This window comes from Myotis daubentonii, chromosome 6, assembly GCF_963259705.1.
Source record: "Myotis daubentonii chromosome 6, mMyoDau2.1, whole genome shotgun sequence".
NCBI lineage: Eukaryota > Metazoa > Chordata > Mammalia > Chiroptera > Vespertilionidae > Myotis > Myotis daubentonii.
In genome coordinates this window covers 40,438,099-40,456,309 of record NC_081845.1, presented here as the reverse complement: position 1 = coordinate 40,456,309, position 18,211 = coordinate 40,438,099, and the positions used below count along the sequence as shown (strand labels likewise).

At 36.2% G+C, this 18,211-nt stretch overlaps 1 protein-coding gene across 5 annotated transcripts in view; it reads right to left on the bottom strand.

Annotated features, from left to right (window-relative positions):
• The window catches only part of ATG5 (autophagy related 5), a 187,276-nt gene that overhangs the window by 157,266 nt on the left and 11,799 nt on the right, over positions 1–18,211 (bottom strand). For 4 of the 5 annotated variants that reach the window (XM_059700820.1, XM_059700821.1, XM_059700818.1 and 1 more), the window contains exons 3-4: positions 13,026–13,153; positions 974–1,052 (exon numbers count right to left, since the gene is read on the bottom strand). In XM_059700820.1, coding sequence (XP_059556803.1) covers positions 974–1,052; positions 13,026–13,153 — 207 coding nt within the window. The remainder of the gene's footprint in view (positions 1–973; positions 1,053–13,025; positions 13,154–18,211) is intronic. The other variant, XM_059700822.1, reaches the window with a different exon arrangement.

Below are 18,211 nucleotides of genomic sequence, written 5' to 3'. Positions count from 1 at the left end.
AACTTTATTATATACAGACAGTCCTTGCTTTGCATGGTACCATGGAAAGTGAAACACATGTATATCAGAAGCATGTTTTCATTCTGTATGATTCCATGGTAACTAAAATCTTTGGTAACATGGCATAGTACCATGCAAAGCACATTAGTGCAAACAATAGAGAAATAAATCCCAATGACTCACAAATTCAATTTCAGTAAGATGGGGAGAAAAGCATTTTAGGAAGAAACGACTAAGCTTCCTTTGGGCAATGACTTTGAATGTGCACCTTATGGGAAAAGAAATCAAACACCTAAATGACTTTTCAAACTCTTAACATGCCCCTCTCTCACTATCTATTTCCATTGCAGTATCAGTGCTTAGTGATCAACTAATAGAGGTGGTTCAATCTTCAGAGGTGTTTGTGAATTGCTTGGGGGATGGGAGATGGAGAATCAGGATGGTTAGGGGAAAAGATGGACCAGTACTTGATAAAATATTGAGGTAAAATTAGGTTACAATAAATATAGCCTGGTCTCTTTAAAATTATAGGAATTAATATTTCTCAAAACAGAATCAGTTCAATTCTTTAAACTTCTATCTCCTAACCCTTCCCTCAATTCAATCAAAAAGGCCTTAGAGTTACCCAGTTTTTTCTCCTTCATTACTCCCAAGCCCACATCCACAATGAGAATTTTGCTCTTCCAATTTGAGATTTATTTTTTAATGAATATAAATATTCCAAAATATTATAAATTTTGAAGTGTATTTGGCTCCAACAAAGAATAGGTATTTATACATTAAATGTTTAAATGGTTCTGCCAACAGTTAGGAAGAAATTGAAAGTATTTTATAGATAAACACTAATGGCAGCTTAGCCATTAAAAAGTGCCATGGGGAAAGCAATAACCAACTTCGCTTTTAAAAAAATTCTATTCTAAGTCTACTTACTAAGCACAAGTGGGAAAAATGGGAAATGCTATTTAAACTATACCTTAAAATGTACTGTGATGTTCCAAGGAAGAGCTGAACTTGATGCAAGAAGATCAAATAGCAAACCAATTGGATAATGCCTAAAAATGAAAGAGTATATTTTAAGAAAGAATAAATATTTAAAGTTATAACTACAACTCCAAAATAAATTTCCAGCACGTTTTAACATCAAGTATCAGGGGACTTTGACCACACTATCAGAGGGAGGTGACATTTTATACTGTTACTTGCCTGGGCTAATATGGTATAATTTTCAGGCAGGAGGTGGTTTCTCTTCTAATCATTTCATTCCCCAGGGAAGCCTCAATGTACATAATGGGACTGTGCTAAAAGCATCTTTTATTAGCCAGGAGCACTATTATGTTACACTATAATAATACCTAATTATCATCCCAGTATTCATATTGGGCAACCTGTTTTATAAAGCTTATTTAAATATATTTTCAATTTTTAAAACAACTTAAAATTTTAGAAAATTTTGGGAATTAAAAAGAGCAGCTAAAAGAGCATGCAATTGCCTATTTTGTAGTGGTTATTAATATGATAGCATATAAATTTCCAGTCTTTTACTTATACATACACATCTAAATATAGATTAGGCTATAACCTACTTTTTCCATATAATATGTGAAAATTTTCTAAAATGATTGAATTCCAAAGTTTAAAAAAAAATTTGATTTCCTAAATAAGAGAATGTTTCCTAATATAACCATTACTCACAGTGAAGCAAATTATTTAGCAATAAGCAAAATAATACAAACCTTGCTGATTTCAATGTACAAACAGTATTTTTTATATCACCCTTTTAAAGAATTTAAAATAGCTTATTTAGTAAATCAGAATTAAATAATACTCCCAATAATGGCAAAAGAGGACTGCGTGGTGCTATGTACAGTCCTGTTGTTTCCCATATATTAGTGAATTACTCCTAGATTTAAGAACTAAAAAATTTGAAAATATATCTTATTTCCCTCAAAATGAGTGACCCAATACATTATCTCACCAAGATTCAAATATCACTAATACTATTTATGCTTCCTTATGTCTACATAACATAGTTGTGAAAAAGTCATCAGTCATTATAGATCATATATTTATTTAGAATGAATTTAGGATGAATGCCTTGCTAGTAAAATAAAACAGTGGGTAGCTTTAGTCATATGAGTTGTATTTCTTAATAATAACCCTTAAACATCTCTCTATTCAAAGGTCAGCATCTATTACGAGTCTTTCACAAACAGAAATGAATACTGAAGGAAATTTTGGACTACCTAAATCATAGAATGTTTCGTTCAGGATATTCTGAAACCAGAAAAAATTCTGGCATCAATCAAAACCTAAAATAAAAACAATTTAAAAAAACAACAAAAATATTGCCCTGGAGACAAATTACAGATTTTAGTCCCTTTTGGTCCTTTTCTCTGAACTCTTAAAATTGTATAAGTTCTACATAAGGCCTTGTACTTTTACAACTGACCTTTTTTAGTCTTCATTCTTTCCTTTGCTTTTCTTTTTAATAATGTTCCTCTTAGGTATCTTAGGTATGTATAAATAAGTTAAGAATGAATGTGAATATTTCAGCTAACAGGGACTATTGCTTTCCAAATTCTATGTAGTATGCACATATAATTATAGAATCTCTAACAAATTAAGTAGTTGGCCCATTGGATAGATTCTCCAGTGGTCCCATAAAATAGCTAGCAGTGCAGTATTGTGCACATTCTCTGCCATTTACAATGAAACTGTATGCAAATTCTCAAGTTAAGTCAAATATTACTTTAAAAGCAATCAATAATGTCATATGAAATTAAATATATTTTTTAAATAAATAATAATTATTTGGGTCAGAATACAAGTTAAACATGAAAAGACTAATCATCAATTATTGTTTACCCTCAATATTAAAATAAACATGACTGTAAATGCACAGAATCTTGAACAAAGTAGCTATTTATGAATGCATAAATCAAAGAGCCACAAAATAAATAACCCTCTGTTTACCACAAAAATTCCTTTGCCCAGCTGGTATGGCTCAGTGGTTGATTCAGGAGGTTATGAACCAAGAGGTCAAGGTGGATTCCTAGACAGTGCAAATGCCCAGGTTGTGGGCTCGATCCCCAGTAGGGGGTGTGCAGGAGGCATCTGACCAATGATTCTCTCTCATCAGTAATATTTCTCTCTCCCTCTCCCTTCCTCTCTGAAATCAATAAAATATATATATTTTTTAAATTAGAAAAAGAAAAAAGATCAAATAGACCCAATTTTAGGTTCTGAATGTCTTTTCTGAGCACCTTTATTTTAGGTTTGACACTTCATAACTCTCATTTTTTCTTAAAGGTCTTACAAAAACCACACAGAAAACTCATTTAAAAAAAAAAGATGAAAACTTTATTTACTAATTTCCACAAGGATCTACTGGACCCTTTTATAAATCTATGATGTTTTATGGGATCTTGGTGATCTTATCTTTCCTCTATCTTGAAACATTTTGCTATTTTATCATTCTTGGAATTATTTCATCGTTACACTTACCAATTATTCCCAACTAATGCTAAAAATGACTAAAATAGTAAGAATTTGGAACAATAATGGCATGCCTAGAAGGATGATACAATAAAGTATCCTTTTTCCATTTTCGTAATGTGTCATCTAAAATATTACATCATAGTTGAGTAAAGTTTAAAAAAAAGGATCAGACTCCATCTTTGGAGTCTACTTTAGCCATCACTAATATAGTTGAAAATTCAAAATGTCATTATTTTCCATCCATAACAGGAGAGAGAAGAAAATTAAGAGGAAGGCGCTACACACTTATTAAATCAGAAGATTTTTGCAGAGACAGATAGCAGTACCTTAGACTTTAATGACAATGGTAAAACTGATCATTTAAAGTGAAATCTCAGACTAGGAGTCTTTAGATCAGTGGTTCTCAACCTTCCTAATGCTGCGACCCTTTAATACAGTTCCTCATGTTGTGGTGACCCCCAACCATAAAATTATTTTTGTTGCTACTTCATAACTGTAATTTTGCTACTGTTATGAATCGTAAGGTAAATATCAGATATGCAGGATATATTTTCATTGTTACAAATTGAACATAATTAAAGCATAGTGATTAATCACAAAAACAATATGTAATTATATATGTGTTTTCCGATGGTCTTAGACGACCCCTGTGAAAGGGTCGTTCGACCCCCAAAGGGGTCGCTACCCACAGGTTGAGAACCGCTGCTTTTATTGCTATACTAATGAGGGCTAGGGAACCTTTTTTTCTGAAAAGGGCCATTTGGATATCTCTAACATCACTTGAGGGCCATACAAAGTTATCAACTTAAAAAATTAGCCTGCTATAGTTGGTCAAACATTTAATTAACTCACCCCTAATGCCTCGGCAGGGCCAGACCAAATGATTTCATGGGCCTATACGGCCCTCAGGCTGGATGTTCCCACCCTGTAGTAGATGCATTTCATAGAACTCAAGAACTAATAAACGAACAATATACTTCTAAGGATATCAAATGACATTCTTATTCACTTAGTCATTCAACAGAAAGGTCATTTGAATGTATGGCAACTGATGAGCAGTTCTTACAGTCAGAGGATGTTGACCATTTCAGTTATATAAAAATTACAAACCAGGAAAATATGGGGTGAAAATGTAAATTTGCTGTATCTAAATGCTTTCTAAAATTTCTGATAAAATTGTTTACACTATTTCTTTATCCTTACTTCTCTAAATATTTACAAAATGATTTAAATATATATATATATATATTTTAAAGTTCATTGAAGTCAAGTGGTAAATGATGATGGTTCTTCTTTCTAATATACCGAGAATTATGATGGCAATTTAAATATTATTGTTTCTATATTTATATTTATTTAAAAAAAATTTTAATTAAATCTTTATTGTTCAGATTATTATAGTTGTTCCTCTGTTTCCCCCCCATAGCTCCCCTCCACCCGGTTCCCACCCCACCCTCTGTCCTTACCCGCCCCCCCCAACTGTCCTCATCCATAGGTGTACGATTTTCGTCCAGTCTCTTCCTGCACCCCCTTTCTCTCCCCCCTATACCCCTTCCCCGCCCCCCCCCCCCGAGAATAGTCAGTCCACTCCCTTTCAGTGCTCCTATATTCACCAGTTTATTCTGTTCGTAAGATTATTTATTCACTTGATTTTTTAGATTCACTTGATAGATGTGTATTTGTTGTTCATAATTGGTATCTTTACCTTTTTCTTCTTCCTCTTTTTAAAGGATACCTTTCAGCATTTCATATAATACTGGTTTGGTGGTGATGAACTCCTTTAGCTTTTTCCTACCTGTGAAGCTCTTTATCTGACCTTCAATTCTGAATGATAGCTTTGCTGGATAAAGTAATCTTGATTGTAGGTTCTTGCTATTCATCACTTTGAATAGTTCTTGCCACTCCCTTCTGGCCTGCATAGTTTCTGCTGATCAGCTGACAGTCATATGGGTACTCCCTTATAGGTAACTGACTGTCTTTCTCTTGCTGCTTTTAAGATTCTCTCTTTGTCTTTTGCTCTTGGCATTTTAATTATGATGTTTCTTGGTGTGGTCCTCTTTGGATTCCTTTTGTTTGGGGTTCTCTGCACTTCATCAACTTCTAAGTCTATTTCTTTCACCAGGTAGGGGAGTTTTCTGTCATTATTTCTTCAAATAGGTTTTCAATATCTTGTTCTCTCTCTCTTCTTCTGGCACCCCTATAATTAGGATGTTGGTACGCTTGAAGTTGTCCCAGAGGCTCCTTACACTATCTTCATATTTTTGGATTCTTTTTTCTTTTTGCTTTTCTGGTTGGTGTTCTTTGCTTCTTCGTATTTCAAATCGTTGACTTGATTATTGCGATCCTCTAGTCTGCTGTTGGAACTCTGTATAATATTCTTTATTTCAGACAGTGTATGCTTAATTTCTAGTTGCTCCTTTTTCATATCCTCGAGGGTCTCACTAGATTTCTGGAGGGTCTCACAAAATTTATCGGCACTTTCTAGAAAATTCTTGAAAAACCTTATAAACGTGGTTTTGAACTCTATATCCAGTAGTTTGCTTTCCTCCATTTCTGTCATTTGTGACCTGTTTCTTTGTCTCTGCATTTTTTATGCTTCCCTGTGTTGACAGAGTGGCTTTCTGTGCTAGGTGTCCTATAGGGCCCAGTGGCTCAGCCTCCCCAATTACCTGAGGTGGACACTCTTGATGCACCCCTTTGTGGGCTTTGTGCACAGTCTTGTTGTAGTTAAGCCTTGATTGTTGTAGGTATTACTGGGAGGAATTGACCTCCAGGCCGATTGGCTGTGAGAATCAGCTGTGTCTACGGTGTGAGAACTTCTGTGCTGGAGATACCCTTATGGGGCAAGACTTGCTTCAGTGGGGCTTTGGTGCTCACTGAGTCTGCCTCCTGAGTGTGTCCCTTATGGATCTGAGGAGTTGTAATCTGGATGGTCCCACTCTGACCACTGATATACTGGCTCTTGGATCTCTACGGAGGTGCTAATTTAGCCTCTGCCTGAGGCTACCCAGCAGGAGCTATGGAGAGATCTGCAGATTCCTCTTCTTTGTTTGGGGTTTGGAGGTTCCCAGATGAGGCCCAGCTGTGAAGCAATGCAAACTGCTGTGGGGCCTTGGGCCTTCTTTTGGAAGTTCTGGGTCTCTCTGACCCAGCTGCAGTTTGTTAGGTAACTTTCAGATTGCAAAGGTCCAGGCATTTCATATGCAAAAGCCTCTTCACACAGCTTGGGTGGGGAGGGGTCTCAGGGAATCAACAGGGCAGAGCAAGCAGCTAGGGCTGATCCTCAATCCTACCCTAAGAGGCCCCGTGTCTCAATGTCCTGGTAATCACTGCAAGCACTTCTGAGAGAAAGCCTCCCTTGAGTTCCAACCAATGCCAGACAGTCCAGTTTCTCCCCGTATGAGTCTCGGTCCCCAGAGACTTGCCCGGAACTGGAGTTCAGAGCAGTCAGGAGCTTGAGACTCCCTCCCGATTGAAAAAAACAACCGCGTCCTCAGTTGCCAGCCCTTTCCACGTGGGCCTCCGTACCTCTGCACTTTACTTCTGCACCTCATCTGAGTCTCAGTGTGCTTTTCTCTTTCCTTCTAGTTGTAGAATTTCCACTCAGTCAGCCTTCCTGTGGTTCTGGATGATGTCCGTTTTGTCTTTTAGTTGTATTTTTGAAGTGGTTGTGGGAGGCAGCAATTTCCGGTGTTTACCTATGTCGCCATCTTGGTTTCTCTAATTTATATTTAAATACAGATGAAGTACAGTGGGGCCTTGACTTACAAGCTTAATTTGTTCCGAGACCGAGCTCATTAAGGAGCTTGTTAACTCAAATTACTCTGTCAACTCAATGCAAAAAATCAGCCGAGAGACAGCTGGTATCTCAAAAAACTCGTTAGTCAGGACACTCGTAAGTCAAGGCCCCACTGTATTAATATAAACAAGAATTCTAAAAATATAAAAACTTAAGAATAAAATAACTACTTATTTCTTTCTTTAAAAAATATCTGTTTATTGATTTCAGAGGAAGGGAGAGGAAGAGAAAAATAGAAACATCCATGATGAGAGAGAATCATTGATTGGCTGCCTCCTGCACCCCACCCTCTCCCCCGCCGCACTGGGGATCGAGCCCGCAACCCGTGCATGTGTCCTTGACTGGAATCGAACCTGGGACTCTTCAGTCCGCATGCTGACGCTCTAGCTAAGCCAAACCAGCTAGGCCATAACTACTTATTTCTATTGTAAAAGTGTATCATTCATATATGGCTCAAAGCAGATGTTTATGTCAGAATGATTCTGATGTAAGAATACTAACTCAAAAAAAATACACTATCTTAATTGATTCTAAGATTATTTCTTTCTAATGAACCTATTAATATGCAATAAAATCTCTGAAGGAAAACAGAACTAGCAAACATTAAAGGTACTAAATTTCTTACACTATAATCTGATTTACATCAAGGACTTCAAAAGTACAAACTTGCACAACTCCTCTAAACAGATATTCTAGATAGTTTTGTCAAGAGGTTCCTAACCCACAAAATAGAAACTATAATACGCTGTAACTATAAGTAAATCATAATGTAGCCATTGTTACTACTGCCAATCTAACCTAAATTAAATAGCAAAGGAAGTGGTGAGGATTTGAACCTGGAATATATATCAGAAGAGGATCCAACTAGCTAAAGGTTCAATCTATATTGCCCTAAAAAAATGGTTGCACCAGAATACTTAGTGTTAGGTCTATTTTCACATTTTATTCATTTTCTTTCTCTTCCTTAAACTGCTCTTGTTTTTTCTAAATCCAATTTTCAAAATAAATTAATATTTTCATTTTTCTTTGCATAAGGTTGTTTCTTCTTTACCCTTTCATTAGTGCTAACATACATATACACAACTGGCTCACAGCATAGCAATAGTGGATATGCTCTGAAGCCAGCCAAGGGTGCTCATTCTAGTCTAAACATCTGTAGTCAGACAGCAAACCAGTAGTCTAAAATCAGCACTGACAGCAATCTTCCCCATATACTAGAGAACTATTATCCCACTCCATTTCACTGAAATAAATGCAGCCTGTTCATAAGTTTGCTGCATTCACTGAATAAAAAAAAAAGGTGTAACTCAAATGTAAACCAAAGTAATTTAATGATTGCAATCAATTTTGCCTTTATCCATGGCACAAACAACTGTAGACTAGCACTGTGTTTTATAGCTTTCTAAGCCTATTCTTATGTACAAAAATGTAGAAAAATAACCAATAACCAATGGACTATTGCATGTATAAAATGCTATAAGTAATCCACATTTCAAATATCTAGTTTACAGAATAATTTATAAAATTCTAGACATTTACAACCTTAGAAAAATGATTAGAATGGAGAAGTGCCTTCATAACATTTATGATTAAGGTCTTAAAGTTATTTTGTTAAAATTTACTTTTGAAATCACCTAGGTACACTATTAAATTCTGGGTCATTCTACTACGTCTATGCTTAAAATCAACATTAATATTTGCTTCTTTTTTTAATTCAAAAGGTAGTTTCAATTTCTTACTTTTTTTAATTCAAAAGGTAGTTTCAATTTCTTACTTTTTTTAATTCAAAAGGTAGTTTCAATTTCTTACTTTTTTTAATTCAAAAGGTAGTTTCAATTTCTTACTTTCCTGAAAATAAGTCAATTTACACAAAATAATATCCCATTAGAAAGACTTGTTTTATAGTTGACGAAAAGAGAAGCTTTTCTAAGTTTTGTATCTGAAGGCCTAAAATCTAAACCAGCGTTAGGGTATACTATGAAGTATTCTTTAGAAGAACTATTCTCTTAAAATAAGTAATATAAAAGTAACAAACAAATTTTGAACATTTGAGTTATGGTACAAGAAACTTCACTCTTTAAAATGCAATGTTAGAGCACCCTCTGCTGACTAATCAAATCACTCTAAAAAAAACAACCAAGATCCTTACATTTGAGTTAGATCAGCCCTTTCCTCTTCCCAAGTGATTTTGAAAAGTTAAACAAAGGACTGTAGAGGCTAAAGCACCAATCAGATAAAACCTCCTTGGAATCTCTCTACAAATCAACAACATATTAAGTACTCGTTAAGTGTATGACACTGCTCTTAAATATTCTGCTATTCTAATCTGGACAAATAAACATAAACAATTAGAAAAAAATACATAGAACTGGAGAAAACAACAACTGACAAATAGAATATCAGGAGGTGTGGTAGAAAGAGCCCTGAACTAAGACTCTCAAAATCTGGTCCTACTTGCTTATTTGCACAAGTTATTTTATTTGTTTTAGCTTTCTCAGTTTTCTCAATAAAAGAAACTAATTTAGATTCATCCATTCCTTAAACAAACATTGACTTAGCATATCTTATATGCTACTGCTTAAGGTACAAAGCCCCAGCTTAAGCATCTCATGCAGATATTTAAACAATTATAAAAACAATAAGTACAAATAGGAAAAGAACTTGTAAAGGGAAAAGGAATAAATGTTCTTTCTTTTTTAAAATAAATTGTCTAAACTGGTTTTTAATTTACTTTCTCACTTGAATTTATTTAAAACTCCAAAGAATCCTATATAATAAAAGCCTAATATGCAAATAGACAGAACAGCAGAACCACCAGTGGAACAACCGGTCGCTATGATGTGCACTAACCACCAGGGGGCAGACGCTCAATGCAGGAGCTGCCCCCAGCCCACAGGCCCTAGGCCAGCCAAGGCGGTGCCAACAGCCACCCCTCCCCCCAATCACTCTGCCAGTCACCCTGCAGAGGGAGGCAACCAGCAGTGGTGGCAGGAGGCGGGGCCAGCGAGCAGGCAGAGCCAGGCCAGCCAAGGTGGGTACCAGCAGTCCCCCCCCCCCCCCCATTGCCCCACAGATCAGCCCTGATCGCCAGCTAGGCATAGGGACCCTACTCATGCACAATTTTGTGCATTGGGCCTCTTGTCAAGTATAAGAAAGATGCTAACATCCTACTCAAATAAATGCACCTCTACTCTTAAGATACTTGTATGGTCTCCAAACCCAAGTCCTAGAAAGCTTCAGTGGTAGCTGCACAATGATTACCCTATCCTATGAGACTTACTGCTTAATTAAATGCCAGGTAGTTACTGATAGCCTATTTCCAGGAAGATAATTCTTTTAACACAGGAAAAAACTGCTATTGTTGGGAACAAAGAGAGAAAAGATCAAGACTTAGCTCAGAAGTCCTGGATTACACTCACGCCTCTGAAAGTTATTCATTCCTTATATGGAGTACTTAACCATACTAAAGGAAAGCGTACCTAAAGCCATTAAATACAATGAGCTTATAGCAAGACTAAACATAACTATGCAAGTGGTAGCATTCATAAAAAGTTAACACCCCCAAAACTAAAATGAACAAAGATCCATGAACACAATTACTTTCATATAAGCTCTCTAAAAGGGGAAATAATTTCACTGTTTAATGAAAGACATTCAAAGGGATAAATACTGACAAAGTAGGAACATGGTATATTTATGCCAAAAATATTACTCTGTAGTAACAGTGATATATGGGACCAAATATTACTTGATAGCATATGTAGAATACAAACCAATAGAATACAAACCATATCAAATACAAATATAGCCTCCACACAAGACAGATTAAAACAGCATCTGAAGGGTGATAACAATCATTTACTATAAAAGCTAAACTGAGGTTTCCCATCTTTTCTAGGATTTCTCAATTGGGGGGTGGTTTTACATCCCACGAAAAGCACTATTATCATGACTAGAGGGAATATCGGTGCTAGTAGCTCGTAGAGGCAAGGGCTGATGCTAAAAATCCTACAATGTTCAGGGTAGCTCTCCCCAACAAAGAATTATCCAGGTCAAAGTGTCAATAGGGCCTTTGTTGGGATATCCTGCTCTACAATGGTTAAAATAGCAAAGCCTGGTGTCACACAGATTCTTACAATAATCTATAACAAATACACATAAACAATGCAATTACAATATTAAATTAGAATATAGATAGATCTGTCAAGAACATAGCTATGTCTTATTATTATTCACCTACAATCTTTCCCCCTCTCTCCTTTCGCACTACTCTCCTGATCCTTGTTTCTCTTATACTTCTTTTAAGCCACCTTCCCATTCCAAAACCTCCAATTCTTCTGAGAAATAAAAATACCCAGAAAAAAACACTAATTTATCTATCTTGCCTGAGGTCTAGAACTATTCAAGAGTCGTGAATCTGATATATGATCATGAAGCTCAGTACTGGTTTTGTGTGGGGGTTTTTTAATCCTCACCCGAGGATACGTTTCCTCTGATTTTAGAGAGAAAGGAAGGGAGAGGGAGAGGGAGAGAAGGAGAGAGAAACATGAAACATCAATCGGGGCCTCCAACACGTGCCCCGAACCTACAACCCAGGTATGTACCCTGACTGGGAATCAAACCTGTGGCCTTTCAGTGCATGGGATAATGCTCCAACCAATTGAGCCACACCAGCCAGGGCAAGGTCAATATTGTTTTGATTTTTAAAAAAATTTAAGAAACGTTGTCATCCTGTCCCAGAACCACCTCAAAATGGTAGAAATGTGACCAGTAACAACATGAAATATCATCCTATATATTTCTAAACTATTATGAAAAAATTTACTCATGAGCACAAGATGAATTCCAAAAGTTCACTCCTTGTTCTAAACAAACCTTGAATTCAGCCACACTTATTAAACACCTACCAGCTTCCTTTTATTTAAGTTACTTTTAAAACTCATTTTAATAGTCTCATATTCAGAAAACAAGTCCATTTTTAACCTGTTTCTACTCTTCATATTTCATTTAAATTTTGATTCAGTTTGTATACACTTGGCAGCATTTCAACACTTATAACCATTTTTTCATATTCTTCTCTCTGCAATTTCTCCGGTTTCATTAAATTTGTTTGGAAGCACAACAAACAAAACTCCCAATAATAGAGGAAGTATAAAATAAATCATCTGTATATGGATAAACACAGATTCAGGACTTATTTTCAATATAACTCTTAAAAAATAATATGCCAAAATTATTTTTCACATAAAAAGGAAATCAATATACTTTAAATACTAAACCAAGGCTAGATAAAATGTGCTTATGGCATACTGATCAACTAAATGTGGCCATCAGTTTGAAAGATGCCATTGGAGATAATCATGCTTATATATAAAGATCTGTAAAGATTTTAGAGATAGAAACAAAGTTGAAGTGTCACAGAGTGAGTTATTTATAAAGGGGTTTTAAATATATTTGAAAAAACAACAACCCATAAACAAATATATTATTATAGCATATAAAAATCTACTAAAAATATACAAATCTATCTAATCTCCCATGAATCCAAATGGGAGGCAGAAATATTTTCAATAAAATAGTCTAATAATAGCTTAAAATTTACTGAGTTATGTGAGCTAAGCCAGTGATTTCTTTCTTTACAGAAGTTTTTAAAAATTGCTTCAGGGCACTATACCTTCTTACGGTTAGCATATACTCAATATTTAATAATGCAGAAGATTTCACTCACCATTTCAGTGGCGTGCCTTCATGTTCAAACCATATCTCACTAATGTCTTCTTGTCTCATAACCTTCTGAAAGTGCTTTTTCACTTTGTCAGTTACCAACGTCAAATAACTTACTCTTGGCAAAAGTAACTGAAATGAAAATTTGTAAAACCATATTTATTTACTATTAAAATAAATTTTTGAATTTTAAGGAAAAAAAACCATGTTCTCTGCATTATTTTGAATATTCCACACAAATCAAAGGCTAAAGGTTAAGACGTTTAAAAATTTCTTATGAGATCATTACTTTAAGTACAGCTTATAGCATAAATGCCTGGAATAAGCAACACAAATCTAAGTACACTCTTTCTATAATTTCCTCCAAATAAAAGAACAATGTAACCAAATGCCATACTATTTAGGGTACTTAGTATTTCAAGCAACTTTAACTTAAAAATATGAATCAACTTTATAAAAATAATTAAACTGTTCTGAGAGCATAATCAACTCAGTTCTACTGTATACCTTGATTGGTCAATCAGGACTTCTCAACTGCTCTCTCATGTTTTGAAAATCTACTATGTACTAGATTAGTTGCAATGATGAATACCAAGACAAAGACATAATCTGCCCTCTATATGAGGCTAAAGTAGAGGTTTAAAAAGTGAGTATTTTTGCCCAAACCGGTTTGGCTCAGTGGATAGAGCGTCGGCCTGCGGACTGAAGGGTCCCAGGGTCGATTCCGGTCAAGGGCATATGCCTGGGTTGCGGGCACATCCCCAGTAGGGGATATGCAGGAGGCAGCTGATCAATGTATCTCTCTCATCGATGTTTCTAACTCTCTATCTCTCTCCCTTCTTCTCTGTAAAAAATCAATAAAATATATTTTTTTTAAAAAGTGAGTATTTTTATAACTACTTACAAAAATATTCATGGCAGTAACAGATCTTAAAAGTCAAACAGAAATTTTCATTTGATGAACAACAGGGGCCATTACAATACCATGAATATAAGAATGGCATGATGAGAAACAGTATTTGAGGAACATTCTAGCAATTGTACATAAAAGACTAAAAGGAGATTATAGACAGGAAATCTGTTAAGGAAATATTACATGAGGAGATGATGGGGATCAAGAAATGGAAAAGTGGGGAAGGTCTGGAGATCAGTCAGAACAGATTTTGGTGATAAAGTGCAATAAAGTACAAGCTTAAGTATAATGCTGGTTGACTGGTGATCCTACCACTGTCAACTCCCTCAAGCCTATCCTTATGTAGGTTGGGCCCTGAACTTTGGAGAGAAGAGTTTGGGAGGGAATATTGGGCTAGGTAAAGCCTCAATTGGATTAGTGTGAAAGCCGTCACTGTTTTCCCCCAGGAAAGGTACTCAGAAAGAAAACGTAAGATAAATGAAAGGAGAACACTGGTAAGAATTCATCTTTTCCTCCTTTGCAGTATACACCCTCTAGCCATTTCTTGCTTTCCTAAGCTTCTGTTTTCTTTTGCTGGTAAAACTGTTTTGATACTCTTTTTCAGCTGCTTTTGTGTGTCTAACTGCATCTTTTTTCATACTGCTTATTTAAGGTTAGGTCTTCTGATCAGTAAATCAAGTAGAACTACTAGGCTGGGGTATATATACAAAGGGAAATATTCTGGTTAAAGGAAGTGATATTTAATCACTGAAGCTCAAGATAACAGGCTCCATGTAGGTAAGAGAACATTACAGTGATCCTAGAGACTACAGAGAATGATGGTGTGGGAGGCATGCTCCAGAATGGAATAGATCAGTGATGGTGAACCTTTTGAGCTCGGCGTGTCAGCATTTTGAAAAACCCTAACTTAACTCTGGTGCCATGTCACATATAGAAATTTTTTGACATTTGCAACCATAGTAAAACAAAGACTTATATTTTTGATATTTATTTTATATATTTAAATGCCATTTAACAAAGAAAACTCAACCAAAAAAATGAGTTCGCGTGTCACCTTTGACACGCATGTCATAGGTTCGCCATCACTGGAATAGATGGTATTAATACTATAAACAAGCTGTTGGATATTATTGTGGATTCAAAAGAACATAAGGTCCTCTTTTATAAAGAAACAACTAGAATGTGATAGAAAAGAAAAGAAAAGGGGAACTAACGCTAGTATAAGGAAAAGCACTCGTTGTTTTACAGGAAGTAGTACCACTCTATTTTATATACAATTTAAATAACTTTCCAAAATCATATTCATTACATAAATGGCAAAGAAAAGATTCATTAAAGTCAGAAATAACAGCATCAAATATAGGTGTAACATGGACAGTCTCTATGAAGTTAAAACAGCATGGTAACTTAACCATTTAAAAAAATAAATACATATAATCTATCAGTCGAATAAGCTCTATATTATAAGTCTGAACTTTAACTTAAAATGTCTGTTGGGCATTTAATAATAATAATGATAATAATCTGTTCTGTAGAGAATGATATTAACCTATGGAGATTGTAAGAAGAAAGACACATTAGGATTAATGAGTATGGACATCAGTTCCTGATTTAGGGAGTGTGGTACTACATGCCTATTGTTTAATCAAAGTTGCTGAAAAATTCTCAAATGATTTTCATGAAACAAAAACTTCTTTACAATAAGGAAATGAAGAACATTAGAATGTAAGCTCCATTAAGACAGGAATATTTGTGTTTGGTTCACTGCTACAGTCCCAATGCCCCCAACATTATAGTAGGCACACAATAAATATTTACTGCACGAATTAGAGATGTCAAAAGTTAAAGTAGGACAAAAGGCCAAAAACATTAATTAATAAAGAATGCCCCTCCTTAAGACAGAATCTACAGGGAAGTGTACTTAGAATCTTCTGTTCCAAATTGTCCTATGGTAGTAATCTATAACATATAAATATCTACAGTAACTCTAAGAAATAACTCTAAGACTTAAGAATGACTATATTAGATACAATTTATCTAGTAAATTTTAAATAAGTAGCTAGTAAATAAATGGGTAAAACTGAAAAGAAAATAACAGCAAAAAGACATCATCCTGCCTTGTACATTCAGATTGTGCCACTGTTTTTTCATAGGTGCATCTCACTAGTTTACTTTACTTTTTTAAATCCTGGTAAAATATACCTAGCATAAAATTTTCCCTATTAACCATTTTTAAGTGTATAGTTCAGCAGCATCAAATACATTCACACTGCTGTGCAACCATGAACACTGTCCATTCTCCAGAATGTTTCATCATCTCAAACTCAAATTCCATACCTATTAAACAATAATGACCCCATTGTTCTCTTCCCCCTGGCCCTCTAGGTCATCACTTTTCTACTTTCCGTCTTTTGGTTAAGACTATTCTAGGTACCTCATAGAAATAGATGATAAGTCCTGGTCATGTGGCTCAGTTGGTTGAGCATCATCCCATGCACCAAGAGGTCACTGGTTTGATTCCAGGGCAGGGCACATGCCCTGGTTGTGGGCTTGATCCCCAGTAGGGGGCATGCAGGAGGCCTCCCACTGATGTTTCTCTCTCATTGATGTTTATCTCTCTCTCCCCCCTCTCACAAATCAATAAAAGCATATCTTAAAAAGTAAATGGATCATAAAATATGTCCCTATGTCCCTTCCTGCACGCCCCCTGCTGGGGAGCCCACAATCCAGGCATGTGCTCTGACTGGGAATCCAACTGGCAACCTCCTGATGTATAGGTCGATGCTCAACCACAGAGCTACACCAGCCGGGTTCAAACATCATATTCTGATTCAAAAGTAAACAGACTTAAATGATATATTTTTAAGTTTTTGCCACTTTGACAACTAGACGCGTATTTTCCTCTGTTCAGGCACTATTAGAAAGCTATTCAAGGTTAAAAATTTTAATTAAAATAGAAAAATCTAGTTTGGAAATAAAACAAAAATGCTATCCTAACCCATATAGAATTAGAGGAAAAATATATATAACAAATGAAATTCTTCTAAAAATAAACTATGGCCACATTTTGTTTTTAATTACAAGTTTTTCTAAAGGCAGAAAAGAAAATTGTTGAGCTTTCCAGCAGTCTGACTTCCCATCGTTCAAGCAGGCTTAGGAGCAGTGCTGCCTCCCAAACAAACAAGTGAAAATGCAAAGGGCAAGCTTTACTAAGGTGAAACAAGGGATAGTCCAGAATCATATAGACATTTCCCACTTTTCTAGAACCTCCTGGGTAAATGATATTATGTATATATGAGACACAAAAAGAAAAAAACTCAAATAATGACAACCGAGAATGTCTATGCCTATTAGGTGCTATTCAGTAAACAAGCAGGGCACTATTATTTTTGACAGATGCTTAGGTTTGGATTATACATGCACCCAGAAAAAAAAAAAAAAAAAACAAACAAACAAAAAAACAGGCTAAATCCAGAGGATATTTGATATTCTTTTTTAGAACAGATAATAACTCAAACCACAAATCCACATGCAACAATTTATGTTACTAAATAATATCTATACTAATAAAAGGGTGATATGCTAATTAGACCGGGTCAACCGGCCATCTTCCGGACGTCTGACTTCCTTCCGGACAAAGCCATGGTGGTGGGGGCCAAGGCAGAGGCAGTTAGGGGCAATCAGGCTGGCAGGGGAGGGCAGTTGGGGATGAGATCAGGCTAGCAGGAGAGGGCAGTTGGGGGCAACCAGGCCAGCAGGGGAGGGCAGTTGGGGGTGAGATCAGGCCGGCAGAGGAGGGCAGTTAGGGGTGATCAGGCAGGCAGAGGTAGTTGGGGTCGAGATCAGGCCAGCAGGGGAGAGCAGTTGGGTGCGAGATTAGGCCGGCAGGGGAGGGAGTTAGGGGCGATCAGGCAGGCAGGCAGAGGGGTTAGGGGCAATCAGGCAGGCAGGCAGAGGCAGTTAGGGGTGATCAGGCAGGCAAGCAGGTGAGCAGTTAGGAGCCAGCGGTCCCAGATTGCGAAAGGGATGTCTGACTACTGGTTTAGGCCCGATCTCTGTGAGATCAGCCCTAAACTGGCAGTTGGATATCCCTGAAGGGGTCCCCAATTGGAGAGGGTGCAGGCTGGTTGAGGGGAACTCCCCCACCCCTGTGCATGAATTTCGTGCACCAGGCCACTAGTATTTTATATAATATAGAGTAGCTCAATGACATGTGAAAAGCATACACTTATGTTCATATGTTCACTGAGCTATGATAAAGAATTTGTCAAATAGTT